Source organism: Triplophysa rosa, linkage group LG11 (assembly GCF_024868665.1).
Source record: "Triplophysa rosa linkage group LG11, Trosa_1v2, whole genome shotgun sequence".
Classification (NCBI taxonomy): Eukaryota; Metazoa; Chordata; class Actinopteri; order Cypriniformes; family Nemacheilidae; genus Triplophysa; species Triplophysa rosa.
The window spans coordinates 14263728-14291648 of NC_079900.1; the positions used below are offsets into that span (position 1 = coordinate 14263728).

The 27921-nt window shown below is 40.4% G+C and overlaps 2 protein-coding genes across 20 annotated transcripts in view; one reads left to right on the top strand and one right to left on the bottom strand.

Annotated features, from left to right (window-relative positions):
* Positions 1-1732: 1732 nt before the first annotated feature.
* traf7 (TNF receptor-associated factor 7) lies at positions 1733-11751 on the top strand. Of its 2 annotated transcripts, none has more exons than XM_057345079.1 (21): positions 1733-1811; positions 2991-3132; positions 3210-3267; positions 3585-3670; positions 3985-4101; positions 4216-4308; positions 4557-4590; positions 4963-5146; positions 5277-5411; positions 5509-5726; positions 5807-5880; positions 5976-6024; positions 6113-6240; positions 6340-6422; positions 7858-7897; positions 7979-8095; positions 8473-8595; positions 9216-9335; positions 9661-9792; positions 9874-9993; positions 10087-11751. In XM_057345079.1, exons 3-21 carry the CDS (start codon positions 3216-3218, stop codon positions 10099-10101), a joined length of 1920 nt encoding a protein of 639 aa, XP_057201062.1. In that variant the 5' UTR covers positions 1733-1811; positions 2991-3132; positions 3210-3215; the 3' UTR covers positions 10102-11751. The 2 variants fall into 2 exon arrangements, with proteins under 2 accessions (XP_057201062.1, XP_057201063.1); XM_057345080.1 differs by having other exon boundaries at positions 3588-3670.
* Positions 11752-11866: 115 nt separating this feature from the next.
* The window catches only part of caskin1 (CASK interacting protein 1), an 82731-nt gene continuing 66676 nt past the window's right edge, over positions 11867-27921 (bottom strand). For 4 of the 18 annotated variants that reach the window (XM_057345060.1, XM_057345062.1, XM_057345063.1 and 1 more), the window contains 12 exons: positions 25854-26084; positions 25617-25643; positions 24382-24486; positions 23807-23922; positions 21959-22055; positions 21608-21711; positions 20190-20300; positions 19142-19243; positions 18924-19062; positions 17637-18820; positions 16154-17556; positions 11867-15045 (listed from right to left, as the gene is read on the bottom strand). In XM_057345060.1, coding sequence (XP_057201043.1) covers positions 14949-15045; positions 16154-17556; positions 17637-18820; positions 18924-19062; positions 19142-19243; positions 20190-20300; positions 21608-21711; positions 21959-22055; positions 23807-23922; positions 24382-24486; positions 25617-25643; positions 25854-26084 — 3716 coding nt within the window. In that variant the 3' untranslated portion in view covers positions 11867-14948. Of the gene's footprint in view, positions 15046-16153; positions 17557-17636; positions 18821-18923; positions 19063-19141; positions 19244-20189; positions 20301-21607; positions 21712-21958; positions 22056-23806; positions 23923-24381; positions 24487-25616; positions 25644-25853; positions 26085-27471; positions 27512-27921 lie in introns of those variants that run through there. The other 14 variants (XM_057345066.1, XM_057345069.1, XM_057345065.1 and 11 more) reach the window with 10 other exon arrangements.

A 27921-nucleotide genomic window follows, 5' to 3' on the forward strand; every position in this document is an offset into this window, starting at 1 on the left:
CAACCTAGACATGGTCAGGAAGTGGCTGTTGCTAACTGAAGTAAACCACAGAGGGAAAATACTGTAAACAAATCCAAATAAGAACAGAATTGGAAGGTTGTGTATGTTGTATATTGGATCGATAAAATTATTACTGTGCCAGATTCTGCATGTCTATAATTAAATCTGTATGAATTAGAATTTCTGGGTTGTCTATTTTCTATTCTATAAGATATGTTCTTATCTTTACAGCTGCACTTGTACAGTGGCACTTTCATGTACTAAAGCAAATAGACATTTGCATGGGAAAAGACAACACCACAGAATAATCTATATCAGTTATATTTATAAGAAAAGCATTCTTTAAATCAGGTCCAACAATGAATTTGTGAAGTAGTGTGGATGGGCTGGTGGGCTACTCCGCTATAGCATGACAGCTAACTAAAGGGCCTTAGAGCATCACAGAGACACCCTCAGTCAGCACACCCCTGAACATTCATTTTTACATTGCCTACCTCTGAATTGCATTTTATTTTTTATTTGACAGTTGTCTGCAGAGATTTGTTTTACAAAAATTAATTGATTGAACAATATAGCCATGTTCTCCCTTCAGCCATCTACTTTCTAAATTAAGCACATTCTATTTTTATTGCAGCAAACATTTCTTACTCAGGCATACAGGAAGAATGCAACTCTGTTCTGAATATGGTTCATGGATTCCGAATAAAGAATGTCTTGCATGGCTTGCTGACAGGGTCATGCTTTTGATGGGTCCACTGGCAATTATTTGGTTGAACAGCGCAAAGCATGTCTTAAGTGACAGGCAAGACAACAGTTCATAAATAGAGGCTGTGATGCTTCATCAAAGAGAATATTCACAGATACCCTTTAACAGCCTGGGGCCACATTCTGTAGATAAAGACAGATCCCATGTGTTCTTAATTGATGGGTGTCCATGAGAAACTGACATTTGTACTTTAATACAAAGAGCAAATGCAGGGGGCCCAAAGCTACTCTAATGGAAGTTGTAGCTGAAAGGAATCAAGACCGTGGCAGCTTAAGAGGTTCTATATTCGAAACATTTCACAATTTATATTGACCCTTTGTGGTTTATTGGTGGCTTCCAGAGTATCATAATGGAGCAGGTTCAACCAGATGAATTCAGGTTGAATGCACTCTGCTCACACACAAAAAAATATCGTACAAAATTGTATTTTAAATTTTATATTGATACACACGGTTCAACATAGATAAAATTATAGTTATTGTGACATTTCCAATGTAGTAGTACCTGATAGGCCCATGTTTACTGCCACGACTATTGATCTGTGTCTTAGCTGAGTCTATGCACAATGCTGAATACTTGTCCCGACTCAGGATCTGAGCAAACAGCACCCCCTTCTGTTTAACTAATAAACTCAATGCAGTAGTTCACAAATGAATGCGAGTTTAGACTTATCAGTATTCACAAATATAAATAACTTTAAAATAATAAGGTTAAAGTATATATAGTATTTATTACATGTAATAAAAAATCAAAATACATTCGCAACATAATGCACAGTTGTTTGGCTCGTTTGGTGTTTTAAACTGAAACCAAGCTGAGAGATGTCCTGTAATAATATCAAAAAACGAGTAAATTGAATTAACCAGCTAGAGTGGTAAACAAATAATGCAATAATCGTCAAACCGGAAATTTGGTGCGAAAGAAATCGGAAATGAAGTGGCTTGCTGTCACGCACTACATTTCCCAGAATGACCTGCGTGTCGTTTACGGGCGTGTGATAGAAATGAAAACTGGATCATCTGCAGACTTTGATTTAGCATCAATGGTGAGAATATACTTTGTTTGCTTAAATTCATATGCGGGATTTATCTTGTGTCATTATGATTTTGTTCTAGTTAAGTTAGAGATGTATCCTAATTGTTACATTTCGTAAAGCTAAATGTGATGTCTTCTTAAAGCTGCTCGAAAAAGCAACTTCGTCAGCTAGCAACCAGAGCTAGCCAGCTCACTTCAGACATGGAAATTACAAGTACATAATCAAACGTATCTCCTCTGTTGACTTAAAACACGTGTTGTTGGTTTATATAGAAAATCAAATAATACAAATACTGTTATGTCTTTTATTTCCGATTGATCTGGCGCCGATAGAACGCGTTTTTCGCAACCACCAGCTAACACAATCTTGGCTCTGTCTCAAAACATAATAGCCTGCCTATCTAACATCGTTGAAACATTTGGCAGCTCACTAAACAGCAGCAAAACGTATGATATATAACGCATTGGTGTTGTATGAGTTTTGATTTCTTGATAGCGTCATGTTGCTAATATTAAAGCCCTAGTGTTTGTTTATTCTGACACATGTATGACATGTTTTGACAATGTGTCAAAAGAGATAGTTCGTAACCATTGTGGCTCTTTAAATGCATGCTGAATTATTTACAGTTATTTATTATGATACGTGAAGAATGCACACAATATCCATAATCATAGTTTTTAATATCAAGATTATTGTGTATGATTAAAGTGATAGTTCATCCAAAAATGAAAATTCTGTCATCGTTTACTCGCCCTCTTGTCATTTCAAACCTGTATGACTTGCTTTCTTCGGCAGAATACAAAAGAAGATATTTTGAAAAATGCCGTTTACCGAACAGCAATGGCAGCCATTCACTTTTCACATTTGTTTTGTCCACCGCTGTTTGGTTCTCAACATTCTTCAAAATATCTTCTTTTGTGTTCTGCGAAGAAAAAAAAAAAGTCATGCAGGTTTGAAATGACAAGAGGGTGAGTAAATGATGACACAAATTTTTTCATTTTTGGGTGAATTATCTCTTAAATCATTGATAGTGATATAAGAACTTTACTTTTGTGTATTTATGCAGGTTTACCCAGTTTGTGTAGTGATACTTCTTACAGTATATCACCACTCTTTGTCTAAAATAATTGCTTTGTCATTGCATCTGTGTAGTTATTACTGTTTAGAGATGTTTTTCTTTTCATACAGGCTGCGGCAGAACTTTTCCACAAGGCATTGCTGTACTATGAGCTGTAGTAAACCAACACGTTTTGAACGATTCTAAGAAGGATCTGTGGCAGAAGCCACCATCCCTGTACCTGAAGTTCCATCACCTGACAGCTCCAACTGGGTAAGGACATGTTTTTTTGTGTTATTTAATTAGCGAATGAATGAATAAATTCTTTCTCTCTGTTTCTGTAAATATAGACCAAAATGGAAACCAGCTTTGGAGCTACGTTTCCAGCAGTCCCACAAGTAGCAAAAGGTCAGTAACGTCTGTTTACTACTCGTACTTGGTAAATTATGCATCTGGTAAGCATCGTTAATTGGTCATTAAAAATAAAAATATTTTGGCCAAAACAACACCTTAGTGGGGAAGAAAATGTATTTTGACACTCTTTAAAATAAACATGTACAGAATGAAAATGAAATGGATTTACTTCCAATCTTTGAAGCTATTCTGAAAGTAATTATTCCTGTATAAATGTCCAGAATGAGCAGTAAGTGGACAGAAATGAATAAGGCTATCTGACTAGCAACAAGATTCAGTCAGTTTCTTATAACTATGCTCTTCTGTTTCAGCAGAAACAAATTACAAACAGCACCGTAGGACCCCCTCATCTTCCAGCACTCTGACCTACTCCCCTCGTGATGACGATGATGGCATGGTAATCACAACGCCATCACTATTTAAAAAAACAGCCAATCACATTTACATATTGAAGGGCTGAAATGAAAGACCTGCATTTTTATTTATGGCACTGGATGGCAATGAGAGTTGCTGTCATCTGGACTACAACATGCATCATGCAAAAGCAAACGTTTGCTGCAGGAAAAAGAATGATTTTTAGCATGATTTTCAGTATTACTATTCTCATGTTTGATATTGGTTTTGAATGAGCGACAAATGCATCTTTACTACTTCAATGCCATTCCAACAATCTGTAAAATCTTAATTTAAAGTTACTGTTTTTTTTTCCAGCCACCCATCAGTACCCCACGCCGCTCGGACTCTGCCATCTCTGTTCGCTCCCTGCATTCCGAGTCTAACATGTCCCTCCGCTCCACCTTCTCTCTGCACGAGGAAGAGGAAGACACAGTGAGTGTCAGCACATCTTGTGTTTCCTATTCATATGCTTATGTAGTAGAGTAAAATGACAGACATGTCAGAAGATTCACATTATTTTCTCTCTTTTCTTCTTTTCCTGCCCAGGAGTCGCAGGTGTTTGCCGAACAGCCCTCGGTGAAGCTTTGTTGCCAGCTGTGCTGTAGTGTGTTCAAGGACCCCGTCATCACCACCTGTGGCGTGAGTCAGTCGGCCTCCCTCCGTCCCCTCCCCCTCAGGATAGGGCTGTCTGTCATGATCTGGTTGCAGGCCGTGTGCATTGATTTCCTGTCAGCTTGTGTTGTGAACAGCTAGTCTCATTAACCCATTTTTCTAGGGCTGTCGAACACCAAAGTACAGTTGACTGTTGAGAGATGAATTACTTGTGAAATAGCTGAGTGGATGAAAATGCAAAAATCTCACTTTTTTACTGTCTTTCTGTTTTTCAGCACACGTTTTGCAGGCGATGTGCCTTGACCTCTGGTAAGGATAGACATGTTCAGCTAAACACTTGTCCGACTTTTCCATGACTATTTCTGCTAATAGAATTACTGTGGAAGTGCGGCAAAAGAGCTTGGCGTCGACCACCCACTCCCATGAAGCATTGCGATTGACTTGATCGAGCCCATCCGCCTACATCTTTGAATCACTTAATAGCCAACTGAACATTTTGCAACTTCAAATAAATAGTAATTCATACTAAAAGCCTTTTGATTGTGTACACACCTCAGATTTCTACATGTTCCTCTTTTACTTCCTCTCTGTGTTTATCCTTTTATGTCACAATCTTGGTTTCATGTTAATGCTTTCGGACACTTAATATCTTTGTTTCTTCAACAATCTGTGTTTCCGCAGAGAAATGCCCGGTGGATAATTCCAAGCTCACAGTGGTTGTGAATAACATAGCGGTGGCCGAGCAGATCGGTGAGCTCTTCATCCACTGCAAGTACGGCTGTCGGCCTGTTGCCTCAGGCAAGCTTGGTGCCTTTGAGGTTGACCCACTTGGATGTCCTTTTACCATCAAGCTTAGCACCAGGAAGTGAGACAATGCTCTTACACAATATGGGAATGTGTTTTTTATGGTTTACAGAATCTCTTGCGAAATACATGCGCTGTTATTACACTACATACGTGATGACTTTGGGTTGTGTCTGTTTTGTTTGTGTCAGAGATCATGAAGTAAGCTGTGACTACAGGCCAGTGCGCTGCCCTAACAACCCCAACTGTCCTCCATTGCTCACCATGAACCTGGAGACCCATCTGAAAGAGTGTGAACATATTAAGTGCCCTCATTCCAAATATGGGTATGGAAGTTAAAAAACACATTAGTAGTAGATAAAGCTAATTCCATCCATCCCTAAAAAAACAACCGTGAATTTATTTCTATTGGCTTTTCCTCAGCTGCACCTTCATTGGTAATCAGGACACATATGAGACGCATCTGGACGTGTGCAAGTTCGAAGGGCTGAAAGAGTTTCTGCAGCAGACAGATGACCGATTCCATGAGATGCAGGTTACTCTGGCACAGAAGGACCAGGACATCTCGTTCTTACGCTCTATGCTGGGCAAACTCTCTGAGAAACTAGAACAGCTGGAGAAGAACTTGGAACTCAAGTTTGGTAAGTTAACTAAGCCAACTTTTAAGTGTTTTTAGTGCCAAAAGATATGTAACCTTTCATTTCTTCTGCTATTGTGTCAGATGTGCTGGATGAGAATCAGAGCAAGCTCAGTGAAGATCTGATGGAGTTCAGAAGAGACGCTTCTATGCTGAATGTTGGTCTATTTTCACGTATTTATAGTAACAGTCCTCCAGTATTCTAACAACACAACGGTCAAGCAGCTTTATAAACAAATTGTCTCGTTTGCAGGATGAACTGTCCCACATCAACGCCAGGCTCAATATGGGAATACTGGGCTGTGAGTGTTACTTTCTTGTTAATGGTCCTTTATTTTTATGTATGTCATGGATCAGGGCATAGTCTAACAATTTGACTATGTTTTTTAGCCTACGACCCCCAGCAGATCTTCAAATGCAAGGGTACCTTTGTGGGCCACCAGGGTCCAGTGTGGTGTCTCTGCGTGTATTCTACCGGTGATCTTCTCTTTAGTGGATCATCAGACAAGTCCATCAAGGTATCTGACATCAGCATTCACTTTATCTCTGTTCATCTGGTTTATGTGTCATGTATTCTTCACGAAGATGAGTCTTCTGTACGTCTTTGCTGTACACAGGTCTGGGACACGTGCACCACATACAAGTGCCAGAAGACCCTAGAGGGCCATGACGGCATAGTGTTGGCATTGTGCATTCAGGGGTAAGCATTCTAGGCAAAAGTCAACAGGAAATCAAAATGGATTATAGTTATCCGAAAGGAATAGAATAACCTTTATAAGGAATAAGATCAATTGTCAAGATAGGCTGACATCTAGGCTGTGTGGGCATTTAAAATGGTAACTCAAAGGCAATTAGTTATAGCTAATAGGATAATAGTTCTTGTTCTCATTAGTGCTGGGCGATCTTCCCAAAAAAGCATATCACAATCTTCGTAACAAAGAATCTCAATCCACGATCTGAATTGAAAATATTAACTTTTTTTGCACGTAGCACTGGTGCTACAGAGGTTTAAAGTTTTGAAACACAGGCCGTACAGTTTTACAGGTAGCACAAGTGTAAAACGTCTGTTATCATCTTTAAAAAACACAAACGCAGATCATCACAAATAGACTGGTTAACAACAAAGGACATTAATGTTATATACAAATGGGTGAATTATGGCCATATTTTTTTTAGTTTACCCATTTTTTAAATTGTTTTATGTTGTCAGTTTTTTACTATACAATAGTGATATTTGTCCTCATAAAAATACTGTAGTATACTATAGTATTTACTAGGCCTATCGTAAACTGCAGTAAAATTCCTGTTTTTGAACCTTACTATAGTAAATATTAAAGTATACTACAGTTTATCAATTTACAACAAGAATACTACAATTTGCTATATCAAATACTATAAAACACTACAGTATTTTTTCAATTGAGAGTTTAGGTTAACCTGTGTTTTATTTTGACGCTCCCACAATAGACACTTGAGTTTCACTGTGTGCTGTTCGGTGATGATCGTTTTTCTCAAAGAGTGAAAACAGTTAAATGCACCTGAAATAAACTCTCAGGGCAACTCTGGACATGAAGTTCATGTGTTTATGTCCTCATACAGTGAGACACATATAAATCCATGAGCGTCACGCATGTAGCAAGTTAAACTGTGCAACACATTCACTCATACACGCAGAACAGGCAGATGACAGATTTAAACAGCAGGATTCCACGCCCGCATCACAGAGATCATAAGGCACTAGATGTAGACTATATGAACTCAATGCAGCCGGGAAACGAGTTTCAATCAAAAAAATAGACTAAAACTAAGTAAATTGGCGGTGAATGAGCACACTGCACAGCCCTGCTGAAAACAATTCAGTATTAGTTGGTGCCAGGCGGAAACTAGTTCTCCACAATCCGCATACTGGCATTCTGTCTGACCTCCGTTCTGGCACTTTTCATGATCGAATCAATTCCCAACTAACAGAATCAAGTTCCCACATCTTCCTACGTTTCTCATCCAGTTTCCTGTTTCATTCAGTAGCACGTCACATTATGGAAGTAAACTGGCTTGAGACTGCTATGTTGACTTTAAGAGGTTAGAAGGTCGTACCAGAACACCAAACCTCATTCTTTCCTTCTTTTGTGCTGCAGGAACAAGCTGTACAGCGGCTCGGCCGACTGCACAATCATTGTAAGTGTTCTTAAACTGCACTGTTCAAGGTAGTGAACTGTTCATTGGTCTCAACATGGCGTCATATTTGCTCTTCCACAGGTTTGGGACATCCAGACCCTCCAGAAAGTGAACACCATCCGAGCACACGACAACCCGGTGTGCACGCTGGTGTCCTCGCACAACATGCTCTTCAGCGGCTCTCTTAAAGCCATTAAGGTCAGTTGCTGTCCGTCGAGGAGGCGACGTTAATGTTTGCAGGGACAAGCTCAATCAAGCAGCTAATATCAGGGCTGATTCTGTCCCATTTGTTGATGTGATTTTGGCCGTACGAGTGCCCTGGATGGTGTGATTGATGCTCCACGACCTCGGGTAGCCGAGGCACGAGTGGGGCAGAATTAGATCCACTCGGCTCTGAGAGCCCGTCTGAAGAGCTCACTCTGTGCTCGTGTCACCATGGTGACATGTGGGTGGAATGAGGGAGTGGAAGCTTAACAGAAGAATGATCTCATCTCTCTGGGACTTTCTCGTTTACAAATTGTGGATGGTCTTGAGATGATGGAACATTGCTCTCTCTCTCCCCCCCCTCTCTGCAGGTGTGGGATATTGTGGGCACGGAGCTGAAGCTAAAGAAAGAACTGACTGGATTGAATCACTGGGTTCGAGCTCTGGTTGCTTCTCAAAACCATCTGTACAGCGGATCCTATCAAACCATAAAGGTTAGAAAAGATGGAACTGCTTTAACATGCTTAAATTCTGATGCACCCAGATTTCGTCATAAAGACACGTATGCTTGCATTGATTATCAACACTGTCCTTTAACAAGAACAGATGAGAAGCGGTTACCACTAGTCCCCTCATTGTTCAGTCTAAATGCTGACGAAAGAGAGCAGAAAGTGTTGCCTTTTGTATAACAAGACTTAAATCCAAGCTCCTTGTCATTTCGAGTTGTTTAATTAAGACTCCAAGGACAGCAAGCAGGAGGAAAACTAAAGCGCCGTCCTTACGGCTTCCATCTCTAGGCAGATAAAGCTCGGAGAGAAAAAGCAGTCGCACAGTATTTCACTTCTTGTTTTCCGTGCTTTGCATTCCACAGCTTATTTGGGGGGAGGGCTATAGCTCAACTGTGATTGGTTCAGCCCATGAACACTCCACAGTTGCTATAGCTACAAGATAACAGAGTAGCAGTGGAATATTATAAAGGACTTCAGATTTCAGAATTAAATATTGGCAAGCAAGCAATCGTTTTAGGTAGTACATGCATTAGTGTGCAAACTGTTCAATATGAATAAGTAGAAAGTCAGTATAGAGTTGTGACGTGTTTGTTTCTTCCCCTCAGATCTGGGACATCCGCTCTTTGGAGTGCGTTCATGTGCTTCAGACCTCTGGGGGCAGTGTCTACTCCATTGCAGTTACCAACCACCATATAGTTTGTGGCACCTATGAAAACCTCATTCATGTACGTGACCTTTACAAAATATTCAAGAAATTTGAAATAGGGTTTCATCATGAACATTTGTAGTCCTAAAATGTGATAGAAAGTGTTAGGCAATAAAACAAACATTTGTATTGGTGTTACTCTTTGAGCGTTTTAGTGTAGAGCAAAACAAGCTAGCCATCATAATAACTTCTGTATACTATTACATTCTTTTCACTATAATTGTAGTGTATAAAAAAATGAATCGAAACATAATTTAAGTACTCACCGTTGGAAACTGTGGGAACCATGTAAATTGTACATAAGCTATTTTCATTTATTGACTGATTCATTCCCTGTGAACTAGGTTTGGGACATCGAGTCCAAAGAGCAAGTGCGGACGCTGACGGGACACGTTGGTACAGTGTACGCTCTGGCGGTCATCTCCACTCCCGATCAGACAAAAGTCTTCAGCGCCTCCTACGATCGCTCGCTCAGGGTGAGGCATAGAGTTCAGCTTGCATTTAAAATGTGAAATGATGAACTTCTGGAACCTCTTTTTACCATTTTATCTCTCCAGGTGTGGAGCATGGACAACATGATTTGCACCCAGACTCTTCTGCGCCACCAGGGCAGCGTGACGGCACTCGCCGTGTCCAGAGGAAGACTCTTCTCTGGAGCCGTAGACAGCACAGTAAAGGTTGGATGTTCTTACATCACTCTGCTAACCATTTTGTGTGCCGCGGAGATCAGTCTGTCGGAGCTTTAATAACGTGTTATTTTCTCTCTTTAGGTGTGGACGTGCTAAACCTATGACGGCCAATCGATGTTACGAACACTTAGATGCAGACTTATGAAAAGAGTTTGACGTGATCATCAAGAGAACAACACTGCACTGGACCTGAAATGTTTCATAATTTTCGACCCATCTTTTTTTCTTCCATTTAAACCCATCTGTTATCCTATTGTTTGGACTCGGGCATCTGCACTGTGAATTTTGACTACACAGCAAAGACCGGGCTGTGTATGTGTGTGCTGGATGTAGCTCTACATACCTTGATGACATAGCTCACGCCGGACCCCGCTTATGAGCAACTACAAATCATGTTGTGCAACACCCATTTGGAACACAGCCGACTTCTATCCGTAGTCATTTCCTAAAGTGTTTTTGATTTAAATGTGGATATACTGTACGACTGAAGGTCCAAATGAAGCTGAAATCAGTCCTTGCAGGTCACACAGATGCTGCATCAGTGGCTTCTTGTGATCTTTGAACTCTGACCTTTGTGAGCCACAGTCTCACGACTGAGTGCCTAAGCTTCAGTCTGATGACAATGGAGATGAACGTAGACACTCTAACGGAGCGATCACTCTGCTTGTGCGGGCAACGTTGTCCCAGGGCGGAATGAAGACCTACACTAAACCAACCTGGGCCTGAAACAGCAGAGCATTGTTTGGAAACGGTGCCCCTGATTTTTCTCTCTAAAATTGACGGTGCCAATTCAGCATCCAGAACTGCTCAGATGTTTTATAAATGGTTGTATGTGTAACCTTTGTATGATGGTGTAAACACCATTTATCAAACTTTATGTAGATAACGCAATGTTTCTTTGCCAAAGGCTCATGCAATTTCCATGTTTGCCATGGAAACCAAGCTACTAACACTTTCACAATGTAACTGAAGCTAGTAGTTATTAAATCAGTTTCGGTAGGTTGGGCTAGTTTAAGTGTAATACAAAGCACTTAGGAAATATATTATCATGAAAGGTTGAGCGGCTTTGAAAAGAACACTGCATTGTCTGTTCAAAGGCTTAAAAAGGTATCAAAAACCGCTGCTATTTTGGATATCATGATGCAGACAGAGCTCACATTTAAGGCTTTTCTGTTGAGCCTTACACCATTTCACTGCTGATATGGAGACGGTTATTTGTATAACCCTCATTAGCCAGATTTTACCATTAAAGCTGTATTGTTAATGCTTATATAGAGTGAACCGTCTACTTTTATATTCATTTGCTATTTCTAACACGCAAAATGTGCCGTTGACTCCCTCTAGTGTCCTTAATACTTTGTTGAGTTGTGGCAGAAATACGTTCGCTAAGGGCTTTCGGGCCCTTCAGTACCAGCTTGTCTGCTTTTTGAGAAGTGCAGTTTTATGTATGTGAAGTAATTAAACACAATGGTGTTAAGCGTTTTCCAGTCGGGCTTGTTGGTGTTCAGTAATTGGACGGCTATGAGAATGTTTATATATATAATGTTTATTTAGAGCAGGTGGCTGTTGATGCAGTCACTGCAAGCACACCACTGTTCTCAATGCCAGTCACAGCAGGTATCATACAACATCAACACAATATACAGCCTGCACACATTGAGCAGTGCAGATTCTTTTTTATATGTCTCTGTAAATAGGATGGAATTGAAAACAGCTTTCATTATTAAATAACATCTTGCACCAACACTAAGACTTTGACTTGAATATGACTTCAGTGTTTTCAGAATGCCATTATTTTTCATTGTTCCTCCTCAGGTATTAAAAAAGATAAAGAAAACAAGCAAACGTGATTATGACAATGACTGGGAATGAGAAATGTGAAGAAATCAAGTTCATGGTAACAAACATCCAGCTATATACAACAGAAGAAAAGGACAGGTTGTTAACACTGGATACAGACCCAGTCCTTTGAAGCAGTGGGCTTGATAAAGCTTTTATAAAAGCCATGCCTGACATCTGCGCTCTGTCCACGGAGCAGACCACAACAACAAAAAAGAAGAATATAATTGTGAACATCTGGTGGACAAAGCTGAGAGACCACATCTCATCTAGACAGCATTTAAACACATGAGACTTCAGGACAAAATGAAAAGAATAACGCAAGGCACATACATGTTTAAAAAAACAACATTGCATAATATACAACTCATTTCATCTGAAGACATGGCAGTCAAAAACTTGTCACAAAAAGCTATCTTAAAAAAAAAGAGTTCTAAAATGACCATTTACAATTCATTTAAACACTTTGAGTCCAGAAGACACTTTAAACTCTTATCTTAAATATTTGCAGTTTCATCATTTCATATTTGATGCCGCATCATTAAATACTTGAAAACATCTATAATAACTTCTGTTCATAACTTAAATATTACAAAAACAAATCTTTCTGAAGGGATTAAGCATGTGTAGCTACTGCAGGTGTATGGGTCCCAGACGCTGCCGTTTTTCTTCAAATCGTTTGCGTCTCCCTTTTGGGCCCTTTCTCATTCTTTAATTCCGCAAACCATTACAGGACCATCATTTACATTTTTGCAGATTGTCATGGCAACATTAAAGATGGTTAGCAGAATACTGAGAAACTGTGATTTCGCTGGCAATGAGATAATGACATTCAGAGAGACTTGCGAGTGAAATGGTTGTGACCAGTGCTGTCATAACAATAAAGAGCATGGTAACAAAATCATGGTGCATGTCCACAGAGACCAAACATTTAATGTTCTCCAGACTAAAAACGCAATGTTTAGTCTACCCTCAATAAGTCCATCTACGTTAATGGGATTCTCTGACTTTGTTTAGCCTAGATACTGTACTGCTGTTTTTAGAATAAGTGATGGATAACATACCCAAGCTTAGTTGCGTCTTAGACTCATTTTCTTGCTTTGGTCATTAAGGAAATGTTAGTCTGAACGATACCGGGGGAATGCAATACAAAGCAGGCACACCGTGGTACATTCACACCCTTAAACAGCCACTGAGCAATGTGCTGACGTCAGACTGCATGCAGGCTTCCAATGGAACTACACCTGTCCAAGCACACAGACCCTTACGCAAAGATCCCACGGGTAGGATAAAATGCTGAGCACAGCCTTTGCAAAATCCTTAACACTTTCATGCATTTTTCTATCATATTCCTGTTTTATGCAACAGTCCTCATCCCCAAAAGTGTTTCCCGATGCCTTGACTTTGGTGCAGAAAAATATCCAAACCAACTGGCCAAATTTCATCTAATATGTAAATCAATAATAAAGTATTGTTTACAGAACTGTTGTATAAAAGCAATATCGCAGTCTTTTGTCTATGATCAAATCGCAGCCATTATGAAATGGACAATTCCAGCGTTATGGATGTGCCATTTTCAGTGAAGATTTGCAATATAAATTTTGACAAAATGTATTCATTACCAATATATTAAACCATCTGTTTATATATTTTACTAAAACCCAGATGACATATTTTCCAGACATCAGAAAAATATCAGTCTTTGCACAAGTTTTCTATTTTAGGTTGCACAATTTTGAGAGACATCGTACTCTGTAGATTTTCTTTGAATTTAAATGTACAAACCAGAAGCAATAATACCCTTTTACCCTTTGGTAAAGACTTGATTTTGTCATTTTAAGCTTGACATTTGCATGGAATTGCCCAAATTCAATACAATGGCACTTTTGCTCTGCACAATCACTCACGTTCACACATTTTTACACTTTCTCATTTTGTGCTTTCTCTAATGTCCCACCTTCTAAAAGCCCTCTTTGTTCACTGGACCTCGACTGAAGAACGTTTCTTTTCAGTAACTTTGAGGCCACCGGTCTACAAAAGCCTGTACTGCCCTGCACCAGGTGGCCGAGGTATGAAGGTGTCCAAAGATGAGGTCATTTCTACCCGCAATATCAGAGCATACAGGCCCATCCCACTGGCTTCAAGTCAACTCCTCTCACACAGACACGGGCCCGCCTCGGCTCGAGCTATGTTTGCTTGTGTGTTAGCAGCACTGAGGTCACCTTTAACATTAAGGCACACGGGACACTGCACATGATGACTGAATGAGGAGAGAGAGGGGAGGTAAAGCGGAACGGCTGTGCGGGAACAGGAATGTATGAGTTCACACAGGCAGAAAGAAAAATGGGAAAGGGTCACAGCACAGCCCAGAGAGAGCAAGCACAGAGCAGGGGGTCTAACAGCCGCTTCAGTCACTACATACAACACAGCCAAACATACAGGATGTTTATGCCAGCCTTATTATAAGTATTATTATTTTTTAATCTCCATTATATTTTTAAAAAAATCCACATATCTGTCCTCAAAGTTTATAGATTTCTTAATGTTTCAACACTGTATGTACCATTGAACATGAAATAAAAACATAAAATATTTATATTTATATATATATATTTATAGAACTGCACTAATGCATGACTCTCTCTATGAGATTTTTTTCTATATAGATACAAACTTTCCTCATGCTTACAATGTACACATACCATACTATTTTTTCATATACAGTTATTATTGTTTTCATATTATTTTACTAGTCATTGCTCGTGGTAGATTGAGATATTCCAAGGACTCTGAATAGAAAAGAACAGACAGTTGAGTTTTAAAACCCAGCCTCTGCCTCTCCACCGCTGCTCTGTCTTGGACGTCTAAAGCCCTGGATGGCCTTCTGCCCTGTCCTGAGGTACATCAGCTAGGGTTTGTGCAAACCAACTCGGGGGGAAGAGAGGAGAGATAGGTGTTTTACAACGAAGGGAAAGGAGCTGGGAAAATAAGAGATGAGAGGAGCATAGGATGAGGAGCAGGAAAAGGAGTTTGTGGTTGGTCATTGTGCCCTTGTGCTCTCCCGGGGCCCTGAGGTTGTGTCACAGAGACACAGGCTGTGCTCTTCACTCCAACATGGCATCCAGCTGATCGGCCAGGTCATCGAACATGCTGCCGATGTCGTCTAGTATGCTCACTGTGCTCTTGTTTTCACCCATTGAGCTGTGAATCATAAACACATATTTACAGTAAATATAGGAATAACAGCACATACATGCAGCAGTTCAAGCACATTTAATAATAGAGAACTGCAGAGATGACGTATTTTTGTAGGCCAAACCCTGAAGCATTTTAGCGCTTCCAGGTCCATAGCCCCAAAGTCAAATTTGTTTTGTTTGTTAAATGCCTAAACTAAGGTTTGCGATGAACAAAACCTCTTAATATTTTTACGTTTTATTCAATGACATTAAACACACCAGTTATAACTCGCTCGTGATTCTTAAAACTTTATTGTGTCTTACAAACGGCGGGTGCTAACAAGTTGCTAAAAGCGACTACATCCTTTGGCGGGGACGTTTGACGTCATCACGCATATAAATCTCACAAATAATCCAACAGGGGCACAAATCTGCTAAAACCTGGATGGGGATTCATTCACAGAGTAATTACTTACCAGGGAACACGTTTTTAATAAAGTTTGAAAAAGTTGTCGGAGGCTTGGTGGTGGTGAGGTTGATATTGACAGACTGTGGTGTAGTCTGTTTAGAGCATCATGTTAGCATTTTACTTCTGCTAATTGTATTTAGGCTTCAAAAATAGCAAATATTGTATTAATCTGTAAAGATGATCGTATAAAAAAGTCACAGTTTATTTATATTTATAGGTATAAAATCTGTATATTGTATTATTCAAAACTGACAGTGGATTCTCTATGCACTTAAAATACATTTTAGGTGCACAAATAAAAAAACAAACATCACCTCAAACAAAAACTACATATAGACAAACAGGATAATGCAGGGTCTGCCAAAAAAGGTATACAGTATATAACTAGGGTTAGTTGTCCCACATCATTGTTTTTTGGGGTCTGCACTATTTACTTCACATTAAACAAACAAACCTTTATTTGTTGCCTAGTGTTGGTTGTGTTGAAGTAAGCCAGTAATGTGCAGGTGCTGTTGAATTTGGCTATTTTTAATATTCATGTTGACTCATGAGTTGAGTATATGCACTAAATCTGTGCATATATTGCACAAAAACTTTGCAGCGGTGTTAATTTTAAACCCTGGTTTGTAAATGTTGTAAATGTTTCAAAGCTTGTGACACTCACTCTTTCCGTCCATCCTCCTTGATCTTCTCCTCCACGGCCTGCAGAGCCGCAGCCAGTGAGGCATTGGTCTCCTCTATCTTCTGATGCACCGCATCTGCTGTCATCACCCCAGCCACAAATCCTGATACAGCTGAATTGTCCATGGACACTCCACTGATTGAAGAGCGAGGGGGTTTTACAGGTGGAGGTGTGGGGATTGGTGTAGGAGGACCTGGTGTCTGGGGAGTTTGGGGCGTCTGTGGGGTTTGGGGTGTCAGGGGTGTCTGTGGGGTATGTGCAGTCTGGGGTGTGTGAGGGCTCTGGGCCGGTGGGGTTGTAGCCTTGACAGGGTTGTTGGTCTGGCCAGAAGCTGTGCTGGCCACTCTGGTGACTGTGGGCTTGGTTGGAGGGGGTGTGGGAGCGGGGTTAGGTGTTGCATTCAAAGAATGCAGAACAATTTTGGATGGTTTGGGAGCCGTAGGAGGCGGCGTAGGTTTCGGTGAAACCGGAGGAGGTACTTTCTTTCCTTCAACTGCACATAGAGAGAAAAGAGATGGGAACAGAGACTGACTGAGCGGACTTTGATCCGACATGGTCAAATCGCTACAAGTTTTTTTCGGATACTCACATAATTGTGTAAAGACAGGGCAAGTGAATGGGCCGCACTGTGTAGTACCTGGGCTGCCAGGTGCCCCGGTGGGCCCGGGAAATGGGGCTTTCTTGGTGATGGCAGCCGGTGGTCCTTGTTTCTTCATGTGCTGGGCCAGAACGGGCTTGGGAGACACCGGGGGTTTGACAGTCTTGCGCGGGGCAGTGTCAGTGACGTTGCCGTCCAGGTCTGCACTATCCCGACGAGGCGAGTTTTCAGGATGTTCCTGTGGTCTGGGCTGCTCTGAAACAGTTGTCTCGGACACAGGACGCCTCTTAATGGTGCCAGTCCCATTCTCATAGGGTACAGGCATCTGTCCATCTTGAAGTTCCTCTCCTTCTTTGTCTTTGCTCTTGGGGCGGCGCTTAACTGTATTTGACTCTGTAAGGTGAAACTTGGTGCCATTTGGTTGTTGCTTGGTGCTCTGGACTTCCCTTTTCAACGAGGCTGTGGCATCCACACGTGAAATCTGCTCCTGGGGTGCTGAGTATTGCGTGTCTGGAACCTCCTCGGTCTCATCCTTGCCCTGCCTGGGTCTTTGTTTGATGGTGAGGTTTCCATCCTCAGCAAATGCAAGGTTTTCTGCTGAGCTCTCACTGGAGCTTGGTTGGGTTTCAGTAAGCGACCTATGCTGGACTGGCTCTGGCCTGGGATGTGATCCTCGCTTGGCCGCTGCTACCAACTCGGTAACAGGGCCACTAATAGTTCTGCGGCGATTCACTACTTCACCATCCAATCCAATGGCATCTCGCTGCTTTCCTCCAGTGCCACCCACCTGTAGAGAAGCAACGTATGTTTAACCAAATTTAAACCAAGTTAAAAAAGTAAAAAATGCTTTTATCCAAAAGATATTACCTGCAGATAGTGACCTGTAGATTTCTGCAAAGCCAGGCCTTTGGTACCCCCACCAATGGAGGACATTTCCAACATGGCCGCAATGCTCCTCACACTACCCGCACTGCCCGTATCCACAGTGCCACCGAGATCACTAGCACGTCTTTGTGGTTGGTAGGGAACCTCCAGTAAAGGTCCGCTACTTGTCTCCTTGGGCACTTCTGTCAGATTACTGCTGGAGCTTGAGATGGCCGAACTTGAGCGTTTGGGAGGAGGTGGAGGTGGGCCTTTTTTCTTCTGTCTGAGTGCGAAGGACTGGCTTCGGTTGACATTCTTGTCCGCCTGCCCTTTCATTGAGTTGCTCCGTCCCACCCGGTGCTGCACCGTGGCATACTTTCCTCCTGAATCCGGCACATTTAGCTCATCACGTTCTTGCTCACCATCGGACACAGCGTGGCGATTCAAACTATGGGCACGTTTTTTTGGCTGCCCATGCTCATCACAAGCTTCATCGCCCTCTGGTGGCAGGCACAGGAGTGGCACTGAGACAGGTCCTGGGGGTGTGGCCTCTACAGTTCCCACCAGCTGGGCAGATTGGTGGGACCTTTGATTGGAGGATTGTGGGTGAGAACGGGATGATGTCTTTTCTGTCTGCTGGAGCACCTGTGGACCAGGTTTTGGTTTACCCTGTGTGGTAGCAACAGTCTGTGAAGTGGGGGGTTTTGTTTTGGTGGGGGTTTGCGGTGGGGTATAGGGTGGTACTGAACCTTGGGGATAAGACTGGCGGGGTTTCGGTTGCGCTGATGAGACATTTCTTTGGCCCCCTTGGCTGCTCTGACGCATGGTACGTGCCTCTTTTCTGGGTGGCCCGCTATGCTCCTCTGAGTCTCTGCTCTTGTTTATGCTGTTCTCATGCAGACTGCGGGCACGCTGCTGTGCACTCGGGGCGCTGTTGGTTCTGACCTCTGGGCCATCTTGCAAATCAGCAGGGCGAGTAAGAGCGGCTTGTAACTCTCCACTCAGTTCACTGTCCTGGAACGTGCTCATTTTAGGAGACATACACTCGCCGCTGTCATGGGGTGGACTCTCAATGACCATCACCTCTTGAGCAGCTGGTGACTTTTTGTGCAACGTGTTGCGACCCTCTGAGGCCTTCTGGATCTCTGCAAGTTTTTTCACTGCCAGCATAAGCTTCTTTTGGTGTCCTAAGCAAGATTACAGACAAAGTAATCACAGCATTACAACATATAACATTTTATTAAAAGTTATTCAAATAGTTTTGTCTGGATTTGAACCTAAATGTCTCACCAAGCTTTGTAATTCCAATTTCCTGCAGGTCCTCCCATGTGATGTCAGTGATAAAGTCAATGTTCTCGTATCCATTTTGGACTAGCACTTGATGGTACTGGCTCAGACCAATCATTGCTAACCACTCTCCAAGATTTGCCTGTACATTAAATGCAAATAAAAGGAAATAAAAAATAAAGTTTCAATGTGTGTACATTTTTCGCTGTTTGTGTACTCACCGGTTTTTGCTCAGGCAGCCACTCATTGATGCTAAGTTTGTTTATCTCTGAACTTATCTTCTTTCGATGTCCTGGTTTAGTCACTCCAATGGCTGTTAAATCCTGAGAATACATATAGCAGCCCCACCAACCATCAGATTCATAGTCAATCATATTCAGGCACCTTAAGACCCTCATACACTTACAACATGAACATTACATACAGTATAAAATTCATTATTGGTTATACACATGACAAGATAAACATACAATAAAACATATCAGAACACTGCAAAAAAGCTTCAGGATGTTATAGGACGATGCAAAATGGCAAAAAATGGGAAAATTAACATGAAAAAAAAAAAAAAAACAGTGGCAAGTGAGAAAAAGAAGTCTTTTCAGAGTACCCTGAAACATAGCTAATTCAAACCCATCCTGCTCAATACGCTCAGTGTGTCCAAACAAAAAAAAAACCTGCCTAAGGCCAGTGGTTTAATATAATTAGGGTAAAGAAAAGTCAGGAATTTTCCGAAACCATCAGTAATAGATCTGTTATTTATTTTCCAAAAGTAAGTATTAGCAGTCATTTTGTTTTATAAGTCATTACAATCACTATCCATTAATAGCGGCTATTTTATTCATATGCACAGAACTACACAGCTCATAACTGCATGAGCGTTAATCAAAACGGCAGACATTGAAAGTTACTATCTGGATCACCAAGTCTCTGTTACTGTGAATACATTTTGTAACCCAGCTTCTTAATACTCCCGGAACATAAGATACCGGGAACAAACAAACAGATTTGTAGCACAACATCTATGCAGACCACTACATGACAGTCATCACAGTGACATTCATATATTTTCATGATCAAAAACAAACTACCATCATGCCTTTGAAAGCCACACGCAACACTTCTTGTGCTCTTGACTCATCGCAAGCCATTTTAATTCAAAACTGAAGCAGAGTTTGTTTCCAGTGGTTTGGGTGGGTGTGTTTATTTTAGGGAGAAGTGTAACAATTCAGGGTGGCTTTAAGGGGTCAGGTGGGGGCACACAACTCTTACCTCTGGGGTCATTCGGCTAATGGTAGGAATGTCATAGCCAGCGCTGATGAAGTTTGGAGCGTAGACCTGCAGTTGAAATTCACTCAACCATTGGATAACAGCCTCTGAGTTCTAGAAGAAAAGATAGGTGGCAGTCTATCACTGTTTGGATCTTGTGGCTGAGGGATATTGAGATAGAGGCCAGGCCAGCAAACTTTGATTGTTTGATTGATGTGCTACACTAAAGTTTAGTGAGTTAAAACCTGCCACAGATCATCTAGCCAACTGCTGGTTGACCCAATGGGCAATGCATAGGAATGATTATGCAGCTTCAGGATAAAGTGATACCTAAAGTTTCTTGTGTATGTAAAGCCTATGGCATAAATGTCTTTGGTTAAATGATGGCTACTTTTTATCACAGTAAATGTTTTTCTAGACAAACATCAAAGTTATGCTACCTATATTTGCATTGCAAAGACATTTTTCCGGGGGTGGAAAAATGTATTGTAATTCTGTGTAGGAGTAAAAAGGAGGTAGGCAGCAGAAAAAACATGGCTTTTTTCAAACAGATGGTTCATAAAACCAAAAGTCCAGCATGAAGCAGCTCTACTCAGCAGCTCCAAAGCCCTGCTGGGAAAAATATGGCAGCTACATTCCTCTGTTATGCGACTAAACATAGGGACTCACTGAACAGGTCGTAAATGATCTTAATGTAAATGTAAGGAAATCTGAGTCTGATCTATCCTAGATGTATTTGAGTCACAAAAATGACATTAAAAGCAGTACAGATTGGCTAGATACTGTATATATTTGTACAGCCACGTACAAATTTAATTTATAGGCTGATAAATGAACAAACAATTACCACCTAGACAGCATCAATTAAATTGCGGTGTTGTTTCACCTTTCGACCACAACTTCGGCCATTTCATTATTTCTCCAATTCTGCAATTTAAAATGTGGAAAATCCTCCCACCCAAACCCGAAATCCTCCCATCCTCTAAAATACACTCCACACTCAAATCTACATTCCTGGGTACACTCTGAAAAGAAACTAAAGGTGAAAATTACTGCAAATAAAGCAAAGACTGAAATGGACTTTTGAAATGCAGCAAAGAAAATTTGATGCATGATTCAAAATGGTCAAAGATGATCAATATTAAATGGCTGTAGCAGATACAGCAGCCGATAGAAGCCCGGAGGTGTGGACAGCGTGCAAGGAAACCTGTGGAGAAACCCACTCACCGTGTCCTGACTACAACCCAGCGCTCGCAACACCGATGAGGCCAGCTGTGAGAGGAAGTGCTGGGGAAGCATCCTGGACGTGCAGGTGGAGGTGCATGTATGTGCGTGGTAATGCGTGCGTGAGATTGCGTCTGTTTGTTTGAGCGTGATGTAGGAGGACAGCGTGATCAGATCTGAGTTTAGAGTCTCCCTACCTTCCCCTCGGACTGCGCCTCCCCTTTCCTCTGGGACGCCGCCTCTCCATACGGCTGCTCGTGAAGCGGACAGCTTGACAAACTCTGACTACGTGAGGAGGGTCCTAGAAGAGCCATGAGATCATTCATACACATTGAAGCATCGCCATTGCGCAACCTATCCTTCCAACCAACAAGCCCTCTTAGCCAATCAGATCTCTGCGATGATCCCACCCACAGCTATTAGTGCAACCATCTGGCACAGAAAAAGTAGCCAAGTCTCTAATTTGTTAAGGAACGATAGAACATTTTGGAAGAGATGAAACAGGCAAAGAGGTCCCTTTAGAAAGGATGTTTGAAATTCCCACGAACCTTTGTTGGTAGAGGCTGGAGGATGTTCCAGAGACTTGGTCTGCTCCAGCAGGTGTTCTTTAGCTTTGGCAGACTGGGACAAAACTGTGGCCAGAAGCTACAGGATAAACAAAGCACATTAGATTAAACAAAAACAATCAAAATATCAATACTGACATGTCAGCCTCTAATGCTTAGCCTTGAAGAATGAAGCTTTACAACAAGCAACAAGTTCTCTATGACACGAGCAACAACTTCTGTAATGTTCCTCCTGCTTGAACACAAAGCAAAAAGCGTTTTAATGGTAGCTCTGCATAGTATCATACTGGTTGATGCTAATCATTTATGGTCTGTCTGGTTAGGAATAGTAGACAACATCAGCTAAGCTGGTGGCTGGGTACCAGTTTAAAGAAATCCCACATTCCAGCTTGAACTGGCGGACCAGCATGTCAACCTGGTTTTTCCATAAGGGCAGTGAGATTCTAATACATGTACACAGACACAGTTATAAACAATTTCAGCGGCAACAACATAAATAAACGCTATGTGGCCCATACTTAACTTCCTGTAGACCTCCACAAAGAATCTATAACTGTTGAGTAGTTTTAATTTAATACAACTAATATACAAGTAAGATATTAATAGAAATCAAATATAGAATAAATTCTTATATTTCTAGTCACTAGCCAGACCGATAACAAAACACAAGACCGAAAGTTAACTTCGGGCCAAGCATGTGCTTGAGATGAAACCGTCTATATATACATATACAACCCATAGTGAAATTTTGGCAATCTTTACAGACTGTGCAAATGAAACCTTTTCAAGAAAATATACACATAAAAATTAGGCCTAAAATATTTAATGACACCAAAAATTAAAAATCTAAAATTGAAAATAAGGACTGAAAATTGGAATTAAAGATTTAAAAATATATATTTAAAATATTTACTTAAGTTAAATTGTATTATTTAATTTGAATCTTTTTTTATATTTTTATGTTTATGTTAATTTTGGTTCAATTTTTAGGAATTTTCTTATTTGCTCTCGTCATTTTATTATATATTTGTTAACATTTTATGTTGCTATATAATTTGAATTTATTTTATTTTAAATATTTTTTTAGTTAATAAATGTAGTGCATTAGCTTAATCTTATTTCAGTTTATTACTGAGGCAACTGTTTTCATTTTTGTTTCAAATAATATTTAGGTCAATATTTTATTTTATTACAGTAGACAGAAATGTTGGAATAGTTTTAGTAAACTATAAAAACCTTGATTTAAATTTGAGATTTGGTTTATATTCTATATTATAGATATATTTTTTACCCTTAGTTTTATTTAGCCATTTTTATTTTGCCACTTAGCCATTTTTCTGATTTTAAAATTGACTATTTATAGGTACTGTATGTGTTTAGGCAAAATGATCATTTTTGTTTCATTCTGTGGACTACTAACAATATTTCTACCAAATTCTAAATAAAAATATTGTTTCTATTTGCATTTATTTGCAGAAAATGTAAGTGTTCAGGCTGTCATGCTTTCACATCTCTGTTTGAAGACTTTATGTCACTCCTGAGGTTTGTTTTTGTTGGAATTCAACAGACAACACATCTAGAAATGCTGATTTAATATGAAAATTTGGAATGTTCTCTTAATTAATTTCTGCGGAAGAATATAATATCTAATATCTAATCTAATATCTCTCTAATAATAAAAAGTCATGAAATGTTCATCTCATTCATGATCTAATCTTAAATCAAACAATATCTAACGCAGTTGTTTCAGAGTTGTTCTTAAATAATGATTCCTTCATCATAATTCCTCTACATTCTTCTAAAGACACTTTATATGTCAGGGTCGCTCACCTTGACTCCCTCTGCCTGTGCATGGAGAATAGTGCTGCTGCCTGCGCTCTGTCCGCTGCCGGAGGACCGGGCACTGGCCACACTGCCTGAGCTGCCCACACTACTGCGGTCACCACCTGGAACAACAAACCCCAGGAGATACACACACAGTCAGTCCAGTCTTACCGCACCGCCATAAACCCACCTCTGAACTTCCCCACTGCAATGCACTGACTGGATACACAGAATGGAACACTGACACAAGGATCAGGTACCATATGATAACACACCTGAAGTATGGGTGACAAAGACAAAACCTACATAACAATGGCAACCAAAGACAAGGTGACTGATGGACATGGAACATGTTAGCATACTTGCAAACATAAACGGGCCCACGCTGTCTTCACTGATAATGCAGACACATGTTTGCATTGTCTGTACTGTATATGGGTTCCTACAGAGTAGATGTAACGTATTGCTAACGGATGAAAGGCTTTTGATGCGCCTACACGCCTGCAGCTGAGGAGTCTGAGCAGGGGGGAACTATAAGAGAAGAAGAAGGTGGAGACGAAGGGGGCAGCCCTGCTTGTTACCTGCCACAGGTTTGCGCAGCACCCATATTTCCTCGCTGCTGCCGCCTTGGGGACCACCGGCTGGGGTGGGTGAGCCGTGAGGACTGGAGTCTGAGCCGCGAGAACCTTTAACACAGAAACCATCGTTAACTGTGCCCTGGCCTGACCACCCGTCCGGGAAGGATCTCTGGACTGGTCGAGCAGGAGGGAATCTAAACCGTATTCTATCCGCAAGTGTCTTTGACTATAAACCTGTCTCTCTCTCTCAAATGCGCACACAGGGCAAGCACGCATATATATACTGTATATCTAACACAAATACATATGAACATGTATATACAAAGGTACATGAAATATATTAAAGAAACATGTACTGTATATATGTGTATATACATATATATATGCATTGATTTACACATACACATAGGCAAAACATATATAATATATACAGTGATATATGATTATATATGTAAATAGGTATAAAAACGAGAGGAATTGCAGTGCATTACAGCAGCATAGTTCATTTGGGATTCCAAAGACATACAGTGTAGATTAATGTGCTTATAAGTTCATATAATTATGTTGTCTCTAAAAAAAATAAAAAGACAATGTCTTACCAAAATTCAACATTGTAATGTTCAGTTTACCATTACCAGACCCACATGGAATCTGCTATCGGACTATTTTGCAGTTCATTTTAGATCTGCAAAATTCTGCTGAATGGATTTTAACACAAGTTAATGTGTTAAATGGATCTGAGAGTAATACATTCTTATTGGTAGCCAGAAGTGATATCAAGTAAAACAATTGAATAAATAAACAAACACACACACGTGGTACGGGATACATAGACTTTCTATAGAAATCTATAGAGTCATGATGCCGATTCCATGCGAGCCAAATGATTACAGATCTTCTATAGCAGACGTGTTCATATTTCACTTTATATTGTCCCACATACTGGAAGAACATCCACATGCTTCTTGAAAATCGCTTCATACGCATTCGCTGAAAGAATCAGGGTTAGTATTTGAATGGACAGACCAGAAGAGCCGAGACAGTGAAGAAATGAGACACAAGGACTGATGATTGCAGAGCTGCAAGTATGGAGGGTGAGAGTGGCTGTGCATTCCCGTGTAAATAAAGTGAATCCTAGGTGTGGTCATCACAGAAGGAAAACGTACCACGAGATAATAAGACCGGTAAAACTTAAAGAGGAGAATAAAAGAGGAGACATTCTGGTACTAGGAACTTACTAGTAAAATCTGGGTCATTGTTGGCATCTAAAAAAAATAAATCGAAGACCAAAATAATTATAAGAAATCAAAAGTTTAAAAGTAATGTTTAAACAAAAATTAAGCATTTCAGAAAACTTTAAGGAATTTTTGGAATTACTAATTGTATGCAGACCACAAAATATATGAAAATTGAAGATATTCCTTGAAGCTTTGTGAAAAATAATAATAATACAGTGGAGACAGGGGGATCTGTACCTTGTCCACTGTGTGGCTCTCCTGAGGTATTTGGGGACCTGTTATAGCCAAAGGAAGTAAAAAGTGGCAGATGGGAATGTGGTGGCGGAGGTGGAGGAGGCGGCAGGATATGAATCTCATGATACGAGTCCCCATTCACCATGGCAACGGCGGGCGACACAGGGCCGCACACCGGCGCACAGAGCTGTATCTTTTGATACTGTTGGGTACATGTGACTGAACTCCATGAACCTGGATACACCAACACAGCACCCACCACCACAACAAACAAAAACAATTACACATAAGAGAGGGAATGCAAATTAACCAAACACAAAAGTCACAACAAAGCACAAAATTCAAAACAGCAAAACCATAAAAGATAAATCAAAAGGAAGAGTTCGAAAGCTGCTTCGTTGCTTTTCTTTTTAAGCAGTTCAGTGGGAATGGATTTTTTTAGATGATATGATTTTCAAAAACATTGTCAACGCTCCTATTAATATGTTTCTCTATTCACAATACAGCACACCCTTTCGTACATTATTGCTGTATACATGTACTTACTTAAAAAATACATCAATATTTGAAATATAAGAAATACGTGTGGGCTTGGGGTGAGTGGAATGAGTTGGAAATAAGTTCAGATGGATTTTGTGAAATACAAAGCCTTTTTTGTTTCTATGAGCTGTTTTATACATGCCAGAGGAGAAAAAGAGTAATTAACAGATTTCTAGTTTTGTATGTGTGATTTTTTTCAGCGAGTCTGTGTGTGGGTGAGCATGTGAAGTAGCGATCTGACCATGTATGGTCACTGCATGTACAGTAGGTCTTATTAGGGAGAAAATCTGAGAGGAGAACTACAGTAGACTCTCCAAAATAATCAAACAAATACAACACAATGTTTCAATACTTAAAGGGGTCATATGGTGCGAATACATGTTTTCTGCGTCTTTTGTCCATGCATGTATTAGACACGTAAAATTACAAAAATTAAAGTGTTGGAACAAAAGATGAATTCTATCTAAAAGCGAATGCTCACCCAGACCTGCCTGAAACGCCTCGTGTAACCACATCCCCACAAATCTACGTCAGTTCGTGGTGAGTTGACTAAGACCGCCCAAATGTATACGCAAGTAAGGTGGCTGTACCTGTCAGTACAATTGCTTTGGAACCTGATATATGGTGACAAATATGGTAAGAGGCGTTATTTCCGTCACACGCTTGCTGTATTCGACCAATCACTGCGCACTGGTTAACTGGCCAATCATAGCACACCTCGCTTTTCAGAGCGATGAGCTTTGTAAAAAATCCACGCGTTTCAGAGAGGCGGGGCAAAGAGGAGATACAAACATGCGTTATAATACAGCGTTTTTAACCCTAAATCGTGTATACACACTGCATTACATCTAAAACAAACGATAATATTCGCTTTAGCCGTGTCATATGACCCCTTTAAGTGAAAAATATTACTGTCTCCATATTTTGCCTTGTTTTATAGTAAAACAATATTTACAGTCTAAACCTTATTGTTATACTGGTAGAAAATCTCTTCTCATCCAGATAGCAATCAATAATTCAAGTTGTGTAAATATTATTATAACCATACGATTGGGTGAATATTTACGTTTCTGACACTTACACTGTATATGACAGTATACTTGCATCATTCCTTGCACCCTGCTTGAATTTAAACAACAAACTAACAAAACAGATAAAATATTTATAAAAAGTTGTTTATGTTCATTATTTATTATTGTAATGGTATGTGTGTACTGTATTGTCGTCTCACCGTTGGATGATATATGAAGCAATTGACACAAAACTAGCCCCCAACTACCCATCCTAGATCTAAAACAACCTTAACTAACTTAAGATGCTAATTTGCTGAAGATTTGATCTCACATATGTTACAGCCTTATTATCTTGTGTATTGTATATACAAGAAGTGAAAATCTACACAAAATACTTAGCAAAACTGAAATATTGCTAAAACCTGAATAGGGATGCTATTGTTTTATAGTTTAAGCTACAAATGTTGAAATGCTCTACAAAGTGGTGTGTCTGTGGTATTGCACATCAAGAGCAAAGC

Excerpts from the sequence above, each read along its gene's own strand:
- traf7 (XM_057345079.1), top strand. The coding sequence starts at position 3,216 with ATGGAAACCAGCTTTGGAGCTACGTTTCCAGCAGTCCCACAAGTAGCA. Across the intron at positions 5,727-5,806 it reads GAACTTGGAACTCAAGTTTG|ATGTGCTGGATGAGAATCAG; the intron begins GTAAGTTAACTA and ends CTATTGTGTCAG. Across the intron at positions 8,596-9,215 it reads GATCCTATCAAACCATAAAG|ATCTGGGACATCCGCTCTTT; the intron begins GTTAGAAAAGAT and ends TCTTCCCCTCAG.